Consider the following 19,076-nt stretch of genomic DNA (forward strand, 5'->3'; position numbering starts at 1 on the left):
CCCTTTAATCTTATCATATAGTGACAGAGCATAAATGTCCGCCAATCTAGCAGACTCAATTTTGGGATTGGGGAAAACCCTTTAAAGGGAACCTGTCACCAGGTATTACCCCCACTAAACTACTAGTGCCCACGGGCAGGGTATAAAATGTCCTTTCTAAATTCCTTCATTTATGTGAAATCTCACTTTAAATAAAATTTTCCCCCAAGTCAGGCAAATATGACTCTTCTCACTTGAGATGAGTCAAGTTTAGTGGTTGCAGGGGTAGTGTCACTTCAGAAGCCCAAATCTTTTATTCTATAGCACATACAAGCATGTTTTTGTATCATATTAAAGATAAGATCCAGCTTATGGTTCTGTGATCTACAGGACTGGACCTACAGGCAGTTAAAAACAGGCAGGAACTGGATCTTTATCTGCAGCTTGCGTTTCCAATAATGTCTTTAGCTGCCTGTATCTCTGGTTCTGTAACTCTGTTATCTGAAAGATGAGATTCTTATCTCTAATATGACACAAAAAGCATGTTTTTAGGTGCCATAGTTTGGAAGTGACACTCCCCCTGCAACCACTAAACTTGACTCATCCCGAGTGAAAAGAGAGTCATATTTGCCTGACTTTGGGAAAGATTTTTTTTTTTTATAGGTAAGTGGGTGTTTACATGAAAGAGGAAATTTAAGAAACTACATTTCACAACCTACCTGAAGGGGCAAGTAGTTTATTGGGGTGAAAGGTTGTTTTTAAATCATAAAACATCAATAAATGGTTGGTTCTTTTATTGGTTTGTGGGCAAATCTACATACATTTTACATACAAAACAAAAAAAACATAAAAGACACAATAGTGTACACAGAAAAAAAGGTGTTTTATTGTGGAATGAATGACATTTGCTGAAGCAGTGGAACAATGGTAGTATGAATCAACAAGAGACAGAATGTCAACTAAAAGACATTTAGGGGGAAAAAATTTTTTTTTTATTGGCAGTTTTATTTTTATAAATATCTTTTCGACTCGGAATTTGTATGTCATAAGCGATAACTCTTTTATTCGTACGATTTGTAGGATGTAATGCTTCACAAAACATCATCCAGTATAATAATGGCAATGTTTCGGGGATGAAGGATGCAGGTAGTAGTTGGCATCGACCAACATGGAGTCCAATGCAAAAAAAGTGACGCCCAACTAACTGGGCCGTTATCAAGAAGATCATGGTCAACAACTGCAGGACTTCTAAGCTTTATAGGAGACCCTGTGTGCTGAGCAAAATAGTAGCAACCAGTAAGCCCGGAGCCTCTAAGTGACAGAGAACAACCACCACCAGTAATATGGTAGTTTATCACACGCACAGAAATATATGTTATATTTATACTCCGATAATGCTAGTAGACACTGGCGCGCTGTACACTAGAAACGCCAGACCACTCTCAAAGCTGTTTGGCGTATTCATGAGGGGGGCGGAATTAGGGTGACTGCCACATGACGCAAGGCAGTCCCCACCGGCCTATGGAGTGGGCGGGGCCGTCCGAGGTGCTGCTTCTTCCCCGGACCGCCCCGCCCACTCCATAGGCCGGCGGGGACTGCCTTGCGCCATGCGGCAGTTACCGCCCCTAATTCTGCCCCCCTCATGAATACGCCGAACCGCTTTGAGAGTGGTTTGGCGTTTATAGTGTACAGTGTGGCAGTGTTTGTTAGTGTTATGGGAGGTTTCCGATAACGCTAGCAGTGTAACCCTGCTGCGTCTGTTGTAGCACTAGTAAGCAGTTCCTAGTGCCATTTTTAAGGGTTACAGGTCCTCTTTAACTTAAATGTCCGATTATTTTAGTGGAACCTGCATGCAGGGGCGTAACTAGAAGAGGCAGGGCCCCATAGCAAACTTCTATAAACTTGCATATAACACTCACATATATACACATTTATATACCTATATATAAACATACAGTTCTTCACTCATACACACACATTTATACACACTTACACACATATAGAGCATATGCACATCACATATACACACATACAGCACCATATACAGAAGTACATCATATATACACACATACAGTATATATACACACCATACACCATATACACATCACAGATACGCACACATATACAGCATATACACATCACATATACACACATACAGCACCATATACAGAAGTACATCATATATACACACATACAGTATATATACACACCATTCACCATATACACATCACAGATACGTACACATATATAGCATATATACATCACATATATGTTATATACATATTATACTGTACAATGTGCAGCATAATATGTATATAATGTTGCACATCCTCCATTCTTTAGTGTGGCAGGTTTAATGACGGGGCCCCCTGACACTGCTGCTACCTCTGTAGTTACGCCCCTGCCTGCATGGCTCTTACACAAACTGTACTGCATGTTGCTTCTGAAATCCCGAAAATCCGAACCATACCAAAATCAGCCATATAAACTGATCCTAAAAGAGTGTCCCAGTGGGGGAGAAGTTTTATGTACAATTCTGGAAAACAAAAACAGTTTTTTTCTTCAGTGAAAATCAGGTTGAGGTGGGTCGCCCCTATAGCCACTATTTAGCTTTGTGTTGGTTCTTAGATATTATTTTCATTCTGAGCCACGTTAAAAGATTTCACCTGTCCGAAATGTCAGAACTTACAGTATCACATACTCACTGGGGGTACCAATTTTAGGATCCCAAAATATTTCTTGTATGTCCTACCCACTGTCTTTCCATTTTATGTCTGTGGGACATATGTTAATGTCTTAGGCTACATTCACACCGTATGGAGGACGTATATACGGCCGACGTATATATGGCCGATATACGTCCTCCATAGACGGCAATGGGCACACGGCACCCTATGGGAGCGGTACGGTGCAGCACACGTGCGGCACCATACCGCTCCGTACCCGGGAAAACCATAGGACCTGTCCTATCTTTTCCCGTAATACGGCGCCGTGCACCATGTATCCCTATGGAGAGGGGCGGGGGTGAGCTGCGCTCACCTCCTCCTCCTCTCCCCGTGCACTGCCGTTGCCTGCTACGGTACGGTACGGGCGGGTAACGGCAGAATGAATGCAGCCTTAATGCTATTTGTGAATGTTCTATAGGGCAGCAGACTCCATCCACCGGCTACTATGTAAGACCCAGTGTAGGTATAGAGTACATTGGGGCAGATTTATCAACCTGTCTAAGAGTAAGAATGTGCTTAGTTGCCCATGGCGATCAATTACAGCTCTCCTTTAAAATATTCATGAGCACTGGTAAAATGAAAGCTAAACTGTAATTGGTTGCCATGGACAACTAAGAACATTCTTACTCTTAGACAGCTTGATAAATCTGCCCCATTGTCTTGTTCTTGTGACCCGTGGGGGCCTTGAAAGCCCCTTTAAATTGTGAAGCAGAGGAGCTCATCAAATTTTCCCTCACATTACATTATTTATAATAAAAGAAATGTAGGACTAGGACCATAAAAAAATTGTGTATGCGACTGAGAAAGATAGGAATAGAGGAGAAAATGGGACAATAGGTCTATAGGAATATAGTGAAATACACAAATAAGATGCGAAAACATAAAAGTTGCGTAATAAAATACAAAAAAAGGGAAGCCTGGGGAGTAATCATACACGGGGATAGAAATTATTTAATTATATGTTTTTTTAAGTCATTAGTTTGCTTTATTTGTTCAGTCTACCCACAGTTTAAAGGGATTTGACAGATGACAAGATCCCTTAAAGGGAATTAGTCACCACGATTTACACAACCGAACTAACTGCTATGTTACATATGGCTATGCTCACATATGCCACCCATGCCTATATTTTTATTGTCCAGCTGCTTCTTCCATACCAAAACGTCACTTTAGAAATAAACAAATTAGCCTGAAGTGCTTTGGCAGAGCACCTCAGGGCTCCGGCTTCACATCTCGATGGACCCAGGAGTGATGTAGCTGAAGGGGGTAGAGTAACAGCGGGTACTGTTACTACTGCCTGGTGTAAAAATAAACACAGTCACATATGAAAATTCGCCGGCTGCACCGATTGAACAGAAGCGGGGACAGGAACGCCCCACGCCAGCCGGCCGCCCACCCTGGCGTGACACCGAAGCCCTGATAAATACTCCCCAAGGAAGTTTATCATTAATATCTCTGTAGGGTTTGGAGCTCTGTATCAGAAAAACAGACTACAGGCTGTCCCCTACTTAAGGACACTCAACTTACAGATGACCCCTAGTTACAGACGGACCCCTGTGACCTCTGGTGAAGCTCTCTGGATGCTTTTCCTTAGTTCCAGGCTGCAATGATCAGCTGTAAGGTGTCTGTAATGAAGCTTTATTGATAATCCTTGGTCCCACTACAGCAAAAAATTTTGAAAATCCAATTGTCACTAGGACAATTTTTTTTTGTCAGGAGCTACAATTATAAAACATACAGTTCTGACTTGCATACAAATTCAACTTAAGTACAAACCCAAGGAACATGTCTTGTACATAACCCGGGGACTATATAAAGCTCTGATCTCTTTAACTATACATTAAAGGGATTGATCTGTTATAACAACAGCACTGCAAAGATCAGGCTTTGAAGCTAGCGTATCTGCACTTTGTAGACAGTTGTGTACATTGTATAGTGGCTGTAAATGGGAGCTGAGCTGCAGTACCCCAACATGGCAACTATGCAGTGTATGGAGCTGTGCTCTTTTGGTTACAGTAGGATCCCTTTGTCTGACCTTAAACAATCTGTGTCTTATCACAGATAAATTATGAGTATCTTAGTCTTGGACAACCCTTTAAAACAGCATACAAAACCTTAACTCTTAAAGGTGTTGACCACTTTACCTCATGATTTTGTAATGTGTGTGTCGGGGGGGGGGGGGGCAGGATATGAGGTAATTTACCAATACACATCTAGTAATAGTTCTGCTCCGCTTTCTTGATATGTAAAGTGAAGCCTCCGGTCTTTTACCTCATCAGCCAGAGATTCCTGACCATAAAATGGCGGCAAATGGAGGGTCATGTGATCTCTAACTGTCCATGGGCAATCACACAGGACCTTATGATAATATTCATGAATATAACCAAGGTCCGGACAGGACCTTATGATAATTTTCATGAATACAAGGTTAAGGTCCTGGCATGGCGATTGTTCATGGACATATAGAGATCACATGACCCTCCATCTGCGGCCATTTTATGGTCAGGAATCTCTGGCTGCTGAGGTAAAAGACAGGAGGCTTCACTTTACATATCAAGAAAGCAGAGAAGAACTATTATTAGATATTGGTAAATTACCCAGTATCATGCCCCACACACATTACAAAATACATGAGGTGAAGTGGCCAACCCCTTTAATATAGGGATAAAATATGGAGATTCTCTTTAAAAAATGTGATTTTTTTTATTGATATGGGTTGAAACCAACTCTGTGGCCTATAAATAACCCCTCCACCTCCGACTGTACAGGACAAGTATCTTCTCTTCACTTTCCTTCTAACTGAACCAGCAAATGACGGTAATAAGGAATAGCGACACAAAGTACAAACAGCGCAAAAGCTTTGATTATTGCACAATACAGAAAGTCCATTCAGTTTCTCCTTCAGTTTCTTTTCCCTTCGTAGACTTGTAATTTTCTTGTAAGCTCATCTAGTGCATCGAGGTTAAGGTGGACATGACATTGGCAGAGGTGTTGGGATAAGAGGTGCAGAGACCTGGTGCCTAAGGGGGACCCTAGTGATAGAAATCCATACGCTCTGGATGTATGGACGGGTTACCATGGGTGAAATTCAAAAACTTACCTGACTATGATCAGTAGACACCATCAGGTCCAACTGTGGCGCTAATGCAAATAAGCAGAGAAGAGTCATATTTTGAATGAGATGAGTCACTTTTGCAAGGCGAGGATCACTTCAGACATGCCTATCTTTATCTTTCTATAGAAACAAGATTTGGTGTCATATTAAACAAATGAATCTCATCTTTCAGAACCACGGATTGTGGTTTTCTGAGCTACAGAACCAGAGACACATGCAAGTCAAAAGGCAGAAATTGCAATTTGATCTGTATATCACATTCTCATCTATTCTTTACATATCTGTATAGCTCTTTAATATGACACCAAAAGCCTGTTTGTAAGTGCTATAGAACAAAAGGTAGTGGCATCTCAAGTGACATTAACCCTCCAACCACTCATCTTGACTCATCTCTAGCAAAATATGACTCTTTTTACATGACTTTGAAGGAGATTTCTTTCATAGGTAAATGGGTATATATGGACATAAAAGAGTGAATCATAGAAAGAATATTTCACACCCTTCCTGAGGGGACTAGTAGTTCAATGGGGTAAAATCTGGTGACCGGTTCTCTAAAACTGGAGGAAAGATGTGGGTCAACAACCCGCTCCTCCACACCAATTCTCAGTTTGGGAGAAGTGTCAAGGAGCTTCATACAACACCTGATATTTGGAGGTTACGTTTAGAGGACATTCTCCAGTACATAGAACTAAAGAGCCTCAGGAATCTGTGCAGCGCCACACCTGGTGCTATAGAGGTACTACAGCTCATGTGATATCTCTGTATCGCTCCATGATGGACGGTATATCAGGGCTATTAGTACTCGCCATACAAAGGATATGTTTTGTAGTCAGAGACTCGATATAAGTGTTGACTTGGCCTTGAAATGCCACCAGACTCTCACACTTGCAGGGATCTTCTATCTGCACCGCACTCCGCGCCTCCTCTGTAACAGAGCAATACAGGGTCACCGCAGTCATGCAGAAGAGACGGACATACAATGAATTGATCAGGTAGAACCTCACGTGAACACGTCTTCTTGTCTGGGTTGAGAGAATAACCGTCACGACACTTGCATTGATAAGACGTAGCGGTGGCCACACAGATGTGCTCACAGTCATGTCTCCCCAGCGCACACACGTCTATACCTGACACAGAGACAGAAGCATAGGAATACTACATCCTAATCATGGGTGTAACTAGCAGGGTAGCAGGTACATTATCTCTGTACTGTGACATCACTGTGTGTATTATCTCTGTAGTGTGACATCACTGTGTGTATTATCCCTGTACTGTGACATCACTGTGTGTATTATCCCTGTACTGTGACATCACTGTGTGTATTATCCCTGTACTGTGACATCACTGTGTGTATTATCCCTGTGCTGTGACATCACTGTGTGTATTATCCCTGTACTGTGACATCACTGTGTGTATTATCCCTGTACTGTGACTTCACTGTGTGTATTATCCCTATACTGTGACATCACTGTGTATTATCCCTGTACTGTGACATCACTGTGTGTATTATCCCTGTACTGTGACATCACTGTGTGTATTATCCCTATACTGTGACATCACTGTGTATTATCCCTATACTGTGACATCACTGTGTATTATCCCTGTACTGTGACATCACTGTGTGTATTATCTCTGTACTGTGACATCACTGTGTGTATAATACCTGTACTGTGACATCACTGTGCGTATTATCCCTGCACTGTGACATTACTGTGTGTATTATCCCTGCACTGTAATATTACTGTGTGTATTATCCCTGTACTGTGACATCACTGTGTGTATTATCTCTGTGCTGTGACATCACTGTGTGTATTATCCCTGTACTGTGACATCACTGTGTGTATTATCCCTGTACTCTGGTATCACTGTGTGTATTATCTCTGTACTGTGACATCACTGTGTGTATTATCTCTGCACTGTGATATCACTGTGTGTATTATCCCTGTACTGTGACATCACTGTGTGTATTAACCCTGTACTGTGACATCACTGTGTGTATTATCCCTGTACTGTGACATCACTGTGTGTATTAACCCTGTACTGTGACATCACTGTGTATATTATCCCTGTACTGTGACATCACTGTGTGTATTATCCCTGTACTGTGACATCACTGTGTGTATTAACCCTGTACTGTGACATCACTGTGTGTATTATCCCTGTACTGTGACATAACTGTGTGTGTATTATCCCTGTACTGTGACATCACTGTATGTATTATCCCTGTACTGTGACATCACTGTGTGTATTATCCTGTACTGTGACATCACTGTGTATATTATCCCTGTACGGTGACATCACTGTGTGTATTATCCCTGTACTGTGACATCGCTGTGTGTATTATTCCCTGTACTGTGACATCACTGTGTGTGTTATCCCTGTACTGTGACATCACTGTGTGTGTTATCCCTGTACTGTGACATCACTGTGTGTATTATCCCTGTACTGTGACATCGCCCATATATACATTATACAGTTATATTAAATGCTAAACTTCAGGCATCCAGCAGCCACCCCAAGGAGAGCTTACAATATACTAATACTACAATATACTAATTCTAATACTAATACTACAATATACTAATACTACAATATACTAATACTACAATATACTAATACTAAGTTAATATTGAGTTCAATATGTAAGCAGTACATGGAGTGATCTTGAGCTCCTCCTAGTGGTGGCAGCCGGAATTGTATTTTAAAAAGTTAAGAACATACAGTCAAGATGGGGAAACTCCCTGTTATTCGCGTTACCACGTGCATGCTGCCTCCCCTGGCCACATCTCTGTCTTACATTGAGCCTCATACCCTGTGCAGCCCTCAGCAGTGACATCACCCGCCTATGACTATGGCCTTAGCTGACTTATCCTCCTTACGTGAGCACGTCTTCTTGTCCGGGTTCAGCATGTAGCCATCACGACACTTGCACTGGTAGGATGTAGCGGTGGCCGTACAAATGTGCTCACAGTCGTGTCTCCCCGGAGCACAGAAATCGACTCCTAGATAATAAAAAATATTACAAAATTCAACTTATCTTTGAAACGCATTGAAAAAAACTCTCACATTTAGTATAACATTTCTGGAGTACAAAGCACTTTGTTTTGTGCACAACAATGCATCTGCAGTGTAGCAAAATTTTAAATTTTTTTCATAATTTTTGCCAAATCCCATAAAATTACCATTTGCAAGTAACACCTAAAAGGAACCTGTCATCAGGAAGGTCATTTTACATGATGACGGGTTCCAATAGCCTCTGTCATGTTGTTTTGAAAAGTGCCTTTGTGGTCATTTGAATAATTGCACTGCTTTATAAACATTTCTTTAGCATAACCTGGCTCCAAACCAGTAGTGTCTAGTGAGTCCCAAGGGGAAGAGGGTTCAGTTAATTTGGCACAAGTCATCTTCTCCTCAATCTTTCCTACCCTCATCCACTTATTGCCTTCCCCCTCCCTCAGCTTCTTCTTTGCTCCCTCCCACCGCTCACTGCTGCAAGAATTTCTCATTTGAATTGCTCCCCCCCAGGACTCAGCACACACTGCTGGCAGGGAGCCAGGTGATGTTAAATAAATTACTAAAAAGTACTGAAATTATTCTGATGGATGACAAAGGCATTTTTTAAATCAACATGACAGATGCTATTGGAACCTGTCATAATGTAAAAAATGACCGTCCTGATGACAGGTTCCCTTCAAATCCACAGCATGCCTAGCCAACAGCATAGATTTCATTATCTGGTATACAAACTTCACTCACATGTGCAAAACGTATTCAAGGAAATCTACCACATGGCTGCACACTTACATGCTGGGATCTTTAACTTTATGCAAAACAGCCTCAGGGGCTCCTGGCTACGTCACCTCTTTTCAGCATTTATGCCCATCTCCTGCCTTTGAATAATTAGCAAACGCCAGGCGCTTGCAGAAGTCGGGAAGGGGCTTCCGTGACATAGCCAGAAGCCCTTGAATCTCATTTGCATAATTGTAAAAGACAGACATTTTTTTTTCTCTAAAACCAAGCTATTAGAAGCAAAAAGAAGAATGGATCCTATGGCACACACTAGCATACAAGCCTGCTTGGTTCTTCCATATAAGTTTGGCTCATCTCATGCCAGGAAGCAGCTGATAAAAAATTGTGGGAATTTGATTGGCTAACACTAGACCCCGCCTCCAGCCGCAAATGTGCTCTGGTTACAGCAGCTGAAGTGTCTTGACCCCCTCACAATCAGTCATAGATAAAACCCTCAAAGTGCATTTTATGACCTGTAAATCTATAGCAATTTTGCTGCAAAATAGATATCCGAGAAAAATCTCCTGGTCATAATAACCCTCTATGGGTCAGAATATCATCATTCTTAGAGCCAATCACTGACTTATAATGGTTAACATAAAAAAAATTACATTATATTATTATTGCTATATTATGTATTAGAACATTGAAAACATTTACTGTGAGTCTTCAGGTGACTCTTTAGGTTCTGGAACCGTAGTGGGGTCTACATCTGCCCCAACAAGTGTCATTCAAAGGGCATAAAGTTAAATCTGGATGGGTTTTATTACATAAGAACATGAAAAGTGCAAATAATCTATTTTATCACACAAGGTACATCTTATATCACGTCTTAGGTTCTGCCATCTGTCACCAGATCGCTACTTAAGGTTTTTTTTCAAGTAACTCAGGGCAATTTTAGTTTCCTCTGTAGTACTTAGGCAAGTAAAAATGTTTTTTTTTTTTACAAAAAGTAAAAAATAAATGTATTTTTTCTCCTTTAAAATATATGGTAGGAGCCAGAGCTGAGCAGGTTGAAAGCCCAGGACCAAGTGCCATGAATTTGCTGAACTTATCAGGTTAATCCAGGAGACATAGAAATAATTTATGAAAACATCTCCAAAAACTCTACACTTTTTCTGGTTGTATAATTGTATGTTTATAGACTGTGATGTTTATCTTTGTGTAGAACTTCACCCTCATTATACAAAACCCCCAAAACAAGTTCTGAAACCACATAGCCTCTAGACCAGTGGTGGCGAACCTATGGCACTGGTGCCAGAGGTGGCACTCAGAGCCCTCCCTGTGGGCACCCAGGCCATCACCCCAGCATGAAGTTCACAAGACAGGACTCAAAGAATCTTCCTGGAGAATCTTCCTACAATGATAGGTAAATTTGCCCTCCTCCTTTCAACTGCATTGGTGTCTCTAGGAGCCTGTACGATTGAAAGTTGTCAAAAAACAAGGAGAAATAAATTACTGCTTAAATTGCTGTGCTGGCACTTTGCAATAAATAAGTGGCTTTTGGTTGAAGTTTGGGCACTCAGCCTCTAAAAGGTTCGCCATCACTGCTCTAGACGTTACCCAATATTTAACCACACATTGGCCCTTCATCTTCTTACTATGAACATCATGCGTCTCCACCCTGTGTATAGTTATGGCCCCAATAGTCAGTACCCCAACGTACAAGTCTCGTGTCATGGTTATGCTCTTGCCCCCATCTCTGAGGTGAATTTGGCATTGGGGTTCCCAAAAAGATTTGTGTTTTGGGTTTTCCTAATGCTAAACATTGACCCATGAGCAGCCCTGGGGCCACTCTCCTCCTCAATCCCCTGTTCTAGCTTGTCCCCAGCTTGGACTTGATATCTCAGCACTAGTTGTGTGGAGAGGAGACAAAACCCAGAGGAGCAAGAGAGTGGCGCCCCATCACACCGGGGTGTGGAGAAGGGGCGATGTGGGTGCCCTCGCTGGCTCCCTGAGCTGACCATTTTTTGAATGGTGAATCCCACCACTAGGTTTGGTCTATCCCTTGGTCTCCAAGGCTCCATGTAGGTTTGTGTAACGCATTATAGAGAAATCCACCCAAAGATTTTCATCCAAAGCTTTTCCAAAATGTATGGTAACATCTCAGTGGATTATGAATCTTTCTTACAGCCTTTGAATTTGGGCAAGCCTTTCCTACTCCAAATATGGGATGATTTTAAGTTGGACTTACAACAACGTGAGAGATGATAGGATATAATTCTCTTCTTCTAGGTAACATGTACAAAATGATTCCCTTTTGCAACAGTGTCGTAAAGCAGATTGGTTTTAAGTTTAGGGTCAAAACAGACCCATCCGAGTACATAAGGATCCTCAAATGACCCCAGACTGTAACATAATAATGAGCCCAAAGGTCGAGCAAAAGACAACCCAATGTGAAGGGTATTCGAGGCGGTTTCTTTGGATTGATGGATGGTGGGACCTTGAAATCACTGGTGGATAAAGTCCAGATCAACAGTGAGTATACGATAACTTACCACAAAGAGACTCCTTAAACATGGATGTAAGTTTTTCAATTACTCCATAAGTTTCCACATAAAAGACATGATCATCTAATGGTGCGCTGGCCATCAGCTTCAGAGACTGTATGTCTGCCCTATCTACTCCCACCGCATAGATCTCTATACCAGAGGCCCGGGCCTTGGCTGCTACATCCTGAACCCTGTCTTGAGGTCTGCCATCTGTCACAATGATGGCTACTTTAGCTATCTTAAAGGTTGCGGGACGAGCTCCTGATTCCACAGTAAAAGCTTCATCTAGGGCCGTCTGTATGGCCAGTCCCGTCATGGTGCCAGTGGACAGAGGATTGATGAAGGAGATGGCTTTCTTCATTGCAGCTTTATTAAAGTAGGTCTTCAAGAAGAATTCGGTCTTCACTGTGCTGGCATAGTTGACCACGGCTACACGAGTTGCACGTTCACCTATATCTAATGTATCGACCATGTCTGAAAGGAAGATCTTGACTTTCTCAAACTCCTGAGGACGAACACTGCGGGAACTGTCGATTATAAACACCAGATCCTTGGGCCGGCTCTTACAGGCATTGTCTGTAGGGATAGAAGCCCATGGATACATGTTAGATGTAATCATATTGTAAGGTAGTACTAAAATTAGATCTGATGGATAATACCAACAGATGCAGTAGTGAAAAGGGTTAGCTAATATCTGGACCAAAGGTTTACCAAATTAAATAGGAGGCTAAGCTGAGGCCTGGTTTAAGATTAGACGTAAAGATGTTCCTGGACTTTAAAAAAAAAGTCCACTTTTAGGTGGATCATCAGTTTCATATCTTTATTTTGGTGGAGCTTTGTTTTTGTGAAACAAGCTTCCAAAGCCTTTCAAAAGTTATAGAGATACATGATGAAAATTTCTGTCTGCTGGCAGTCACCACTAGAGGGAGCTTAAGAGTCCAATTAAAAATAATGGAATAAAAAGAGTCACATTTTGATGTTCCTTCACTTAGAGTTAACATTTTGTTTGTCTCCGTAGTCTTGTATCCAGATAACCTCCCCCAACGCAGAATTGGGCTTGTTAGTTCCTCACTAGCCTAAGGGTAAATCCTCCAGTTGCCCGTTCCATCAATTGATAACAAAATGCTCCATATTTCAAGGGATAGAAAGTGAACTCAAAATTTGGAATCACACAGAACCATTGAAACTAAATGAATGGAGGCTACATTCGATAAGGTTGGAGGTCCCTTAACGTATAACCAGGTCTTGGGGAGTAGAAGTCGGCAGCCGATCATCTGGTACTTCCACATAAGGTGGACTTTGGAAGGACCTTTGGGATCTGCATTATCCGCATGGTGTTCCTCACACCTCCGCCATCAATCAGGACTGTTTGCCTCGTGAGCTCAATGTCAACAGTAGCCTGAGAAGGAAACCTGGCTATCCTGGAGCGGTGCTGTCTAGGTTTACTCAGGCATTACATACGTTCCACTGAACTTATACTTCTAGTTTATTACAAGTAGCTCTATGGTGGCAATTATAGAAGAACCCAGAACCATGGAATATAAGAACTTCATTCAGATCATCCAATCCAATCAATTCCTTGAAGCGGAGATGAGCTACAAAAAGTGTCTGTCTTTGGAAGACCCATCAGGTCTAAGTATGACATAAACCCCTATTGAACCAAACACACTTACATGCAGGTGCGTGCCCTCTGGTAGGATATGCTTATCTTTTAGCTCCTATTTTAACTAAAGTGAGACTTTAAAAATTATGCAAATTATACATATTTTTTGTAACTTTTTTTTGTAAAAACAAGGACATAAAAACATAAAAAAGCTAAAAGAAGGGCAGATCCTGGTAGAGGCGGCGTACACTTGCATGTAAGTGTGCTTGGTTTACAATCCTTCATCCTTTATATTGGTGTGGTGTAATACCTCATTTACACTGTGGGGGCGCTGTAGGAAAAGTGAACACTTGCTGGCAGCTCCTCCCACAGATTACAGCTGATCGCTTAAGAGCGGCCAATGTTAATGGGAAGCATTTGACAAAACAAAGTGGCTTTAGTATTCAAGGGAACCAATTACAGCGCAGCTTATATTTATTTATTTTTGAAGAAAGCGTCACTCTGGTCGCAGGTTATGGTGTTTAGTGATCTGCAAAAAGGTGCAGTGATAATATCCTCCGTGTTCCCAGGCTCATCAAATGTTAAAAGAGGATTGAATATTTGGAAAAAGGAACTAAAAAATCTCACATTTATATAGGACACACCCTCAACCAATCATGTTTCTTTTAATCATAAATACTATATATAACCTCTATTAGCATATGCAAATATCAATACAGACCACAGACCAGTCCCTTTAAAAGACCACAAAGCAGATATAAACAAAATATAAACCCCAGACCAGACTCCTGTGTACAGATCCCAGACCAGACTGCTGTATACAGATCCCAGACCAGACTCCTGTGTACACACCCCAGACCAGACCTCTGTATACAGACCTCAGACCAGACTCCTGTGTACACACCCCAGACCAGACCCCTGTATACAGACCCCAGACCAGACCTCTGTATACAGACCTCAGACCAGACCCCTGTATACAGACCCCAGACCAGACCTCTGTATACAGACCACAGACCAGACCCCTGTATAAACAGACCCCAGACCAGACTATTGTATACAGACCCCAGACCAGACTGCTGTATACAGACCCCAGACCAGACTGCTGTATACAGATCCCAGACCAGACTCCTGTGTACACACCCCATATCAGATCCCTGTATACAGACCTCAGACCAGACTGCTGTATACAGACCACAGACCAGACTGCTGTGTACACACCCCAGACCAGACCTCTGTATACAGACCTCAGACCAGACTGCTGTATACAGACCCCAGACCAGACCTCTGTATACAGACCACAGACCAGACCCCTGTATACAGACCCCAGACCAGACCTCTGTATACAGACCCCAGACCAGACTATTGTATACAGACCCCAGACCAGACTCCTGTGTACACACCCCATATCAGATCCCTGTATACAGACCTCAGACCAGACTGCTGTATACAGACCACAGACCAGACTGCTGTGTACACACCCCAGACCAGACCTCTGTATACAGACCTCAGACCAGACTGCTGTATACAGACCCCAGACCAGACCTCTGTATACAGACCACAGACCAGACCCCTGTATACAGACCCCAGACCAGACCTCTGTATACAGACCACAGACCAGACCCCTGTATAAACAGACCCCAGACCAGACTATTGTATACAGACCCCAGACCAGACTGCTGTATACAGATCCCAGACCAGACTCCTGTGTACACACCCCATATCAGATCCCTGTATACAGACCACAGACCAGACTGCTGTATACAGACCACAGACCAGACTGCTGTGTCCACACCCCAGACCAGACCTCTGTATACAGACCTCAGACCAGACTGCTGTATACAGACCCCAGACCAGACCTCTGTATACAGACCACAGACCAGACCCCTGTATACAGACCCCAGACCAGACCTCTGTATACAGACCCCAGACCAGACTATTGTATACAGACCCCAGACCAGACTCCTGTGTACACACCCCAGACCAGACCCCTGTATACAGACCCCAGACCAGACCTCTGTATACAGACCACAGACCAGACCCCTGTATACAGACCCTAGACCAGACTTCTGTATACAGACCCCAGACCAGATCCTTTTATACAGATTCCAGACCAGACCCTTGTATACACACCCCAGACCAGACCACTACATACTGATCCCACCCCAAACCAGACCCCTGTATACAGACCCCAGACCAGACTTCTGTATACAGACCCCAGAACAGACCCTTGTATACACACCCCAGACCAGACCACTACATACTGATCCCACCCCAAACCAGACACCTGTATACAGATCCCAAACCAGACTACTGTATGCAGACCCCAGACCAGATCCGTGTATACAGATTCCGGACCACATGCCTGTATACACATCCCAGACCGCTATATATATAAACACCCCAAACCAGACTCCTGTATACGGACACCAAATTATACCCCTGTATACACTCCCTAGACCCCTATATAAACACCCTAAACCAGTCAGGGATCTCCTTTACACATACCCCAAACCCTTGTATACAGACCAGACCCCTGTATGAGTTCACTTCAAATACTAAAATGTGTCTAAAACACAGCATACTGCTTCTTAGACAGTCTTTTTTAGATTTATCTCCCCCTATATGTTTTTGGTACCTTAAAGGGGTGTTCCCTTTTCAGCAAATCAATGTTATTGTTTGTATAATGAAAATGTATAAAATTTTCCAATATACTTTCTTTATCAATTCCTCACAGTTTTCTAGATCTCTGCTTGCTGTCATTCTATAAAAAGCTTCTATGTGTTCTTCCAGTGGACATAAATCTGACCATGGTCACACAGGTGCAGGGCTCGTTATAACCCACAGCTCTGAGCCGTGCACCTGTGTGACCATGGTCGGATTTATGTCCACTGGAAGTAAACGTAGAAGCTTTCCATAGAATCACAGCAAGCAGAGATCTAGAAAACCATGAGGAATTGATACAGAAAATATAACTTTTCATTATACAAACAATAACATTTATTTGCTAAAATGGGAAAACCGCTTTAAGTACTTTTTTTCCTTTATATTGTATTTCATTATTACTTTTGGCGAATTTTTTTTAAATATTTCATATTATATTTTATTATCTTTTTATGTTCTAAATGCTTTTTGTTTACTTTAGTTACTGAGTAATTTTTTTATGATTTTTGAGTGTCAGAACATTACATTGAGATAATATATATATTTATATATTCTTTATTACAATACAAGATTCTCAGAGACTTGTACCAGTATTTTTAATGTTACACATGCGCCATGTTACCCTTGTAGTCTTCGTCTATGGGTTATGCTCTCTAGATATTATATAAAGATCAAACATGGGAATACAGTTTAGTAGATCTGGAGTCCTCTTGGGTCCAAATCTACTTTTTTGGGTCATTTTTTTTAATGTATTATTTCAAAATTGATTAATTAATCTCCAGTAAATCCTATTTTTGTCAATTTATTTTTTAGTTTATATATTATTTTTTATTTTATTTTTTAAATACCATATTATTCTAGGCTTATATTGTGCCCATGCTTATATCCTAATCTGATTTCAAGGAATAGGAACAGAATCTGTGCAGATAAATAGCTACAATGGGTTATAATGTAAATTGTATCAACTTCTAATCTGATAAATTGTATCAACTTCTAATCTGATAAATTGTATCAACTTTTAATACGTAATAAAATATAAAATGAAACCTATAAATGATAAAATAATGTTGTATATGTAAGCAAACACAACGGACAAAATTATTCACCTGGGCTAAAACGTAGTACAGGCGGTCCCCTACCTAAGAACACCCGACTTACAGACAAACCCTAGTTACAAACAGACCTCTGGATTTTGGTAATTTACTGTACTTAAGCCTCAGGCTACAATAATCATCTGTAACAGTTATCACAGGCGTCTGTAATTAAGATTTATGGATAATCCTGGTTCTGAGAACAACCCAACATTTTTAAAATTCAATAGTCGTAGAGACCTAAAAACTTTTGGCTTGGGTTAAAATGATAAAATATACAGTTCCGACTTACGTACAAATTCAACTTAAGAACAAACCTACAGAACCTATCTTAACCCGGGGACTGCCTGTATATTGATTCCACAATTTTCTTGCAGATTGTGAAACAATTTGGCAAAAAAAATATTTCATGGAAGAATTCTGGATGAAGCTGAATTCAGTAAATATCTTCATATGAATGGAGGAGGCTCCTACCTGTTGGCTGGTTGACTTGGAGGGTCTTGGTCTCGGGCTTGGGGCGCACATTCCCAGTATGGGGGGGACTGGCTAATATTCCAGGTCGGGGTATTGGCAACACTGCGCTGCCATGGACCAGGGGAGGATAGATGTAGCTGTTATGGATGGGGTATCCATACATCCGGTAATGGGTCCCATGAACTCCCACCAGCAAGAAGCCAAATGTACAAAGAAGAGCCCCGCTCCATAGCGGCTCCATGCTGAGGGGCTACACACAAGCCGAGGGTCTGCTAACAGCTACAATGAGATAGTGTCTGCAGAGGGGATGTCTGCCAGGTGTCTTGTAACACAGCACTGACCACTACAGATCCCACCCACCCCTCCTGAGGATAGCGAAATCCAGCCCTTCACCTCTCTACCCTACCACCTTGTCCGGTCAGGATGCCCCCATATATAGAGGCGGGTGTTCAGGCAGGGTCATCACTTTCCAAAATTGCATGAGAAAATAAACACACAGAAGAAGGTGGATTTCAGCAAAATCTACATGAATGCGGCTCCCTGTATAAAGGAGAAGATACACAGTTTCCAAATTTGTGGATTCTTTCAATTGACATGTTATGTTCTTGCTGTCAGTGAATGTGAAGACTCCTAGATCTATTCAGAGGCAGTAATGCTGCACATAGCTCGTCCGGCTCTCAGCAGAGACCATTGTATCCAATCTAGACAATTCTCTGTGGACTCAAGACTGACACATTGTAGCAAACTACCAGAGAGCTGTGTACAGTGTTGATGTACTTAGCTCACAGAGCATTGGCTAAACAATGGTCTCCACTGTGAGCAGTACCAGCTATGAATGGAACAAGAAGACTTTTTTTTCACTGACAGCAAGCACATAAGCTTTGTCTATAGCTGGTAGTTTGCTACAATGTATCTGGGTGGAGTCTAGGCTGTTTAGCTCACAGAGCATTGTCTAAATACAATTGTCTGCACGTCTCAACTGAGACTAACTAGCAATGTACAGTAGTAGGCAACAGAATGCAATGACAGCAAACAGTGATACTGATATCTCTGGTGACAACAAATTAGCCCTTAAACATAGGATTGTTGATCAGTGGGGGTTTCAGTAGTGGGACCCCAACGGATCATGAGAATGTGGGTCCTCTG

The 19,076-nt window shown here is 41.9% G+C and overlaps 1 protein-coding gene across 1 annotated transcript; it reads right to left on the bottom strand.

Annotated features, from left to right (window-relative positions):
* Positions 1-5,295: 5,295 nt before the first annotated feature.
* MATN3 (matrilin 3) lies at positions 5,296-18,301 on the bottom strand. Its single transcript, XM_072139659.1, has 6 exons — positions 17,931-18,301; positions 12,108-12,677; positions 8,700-8,822; positions 6,825-6,947; positions 6,641-6,745; positions 5,296-5,656 (listed from the first exon to the last, which is right to left on the bottom strand). Exons 1-6 carry the CDS (start codon positions 18,169-18,171, stop codon positions 5,607-5,609), a joined length of 1,212 nt encoding a protein of 403 aa, XP_071995760.1. The 5' UTR covers positions 18,172-18,301; the 3' UTR covers positions 5,296-5,606.
* Positions 18,302-19,076: the final 775 nt, after the last annotated feature.

Source organism: Engystomops pustulosus, chromosome 3 (assembly GCF_040894005.1).
Source record: "Engystomops pustulosus chromosome 3, aEngPut4.maternal, whole genome shotgun sequence".
In the NCBI taxonomy this organism is placed as follows: Eukaryota; Metazoa; Chordata; class Amphibia; order Anura; family Leptodactylidae; genus Engystomops; species Engystomops pustulosus.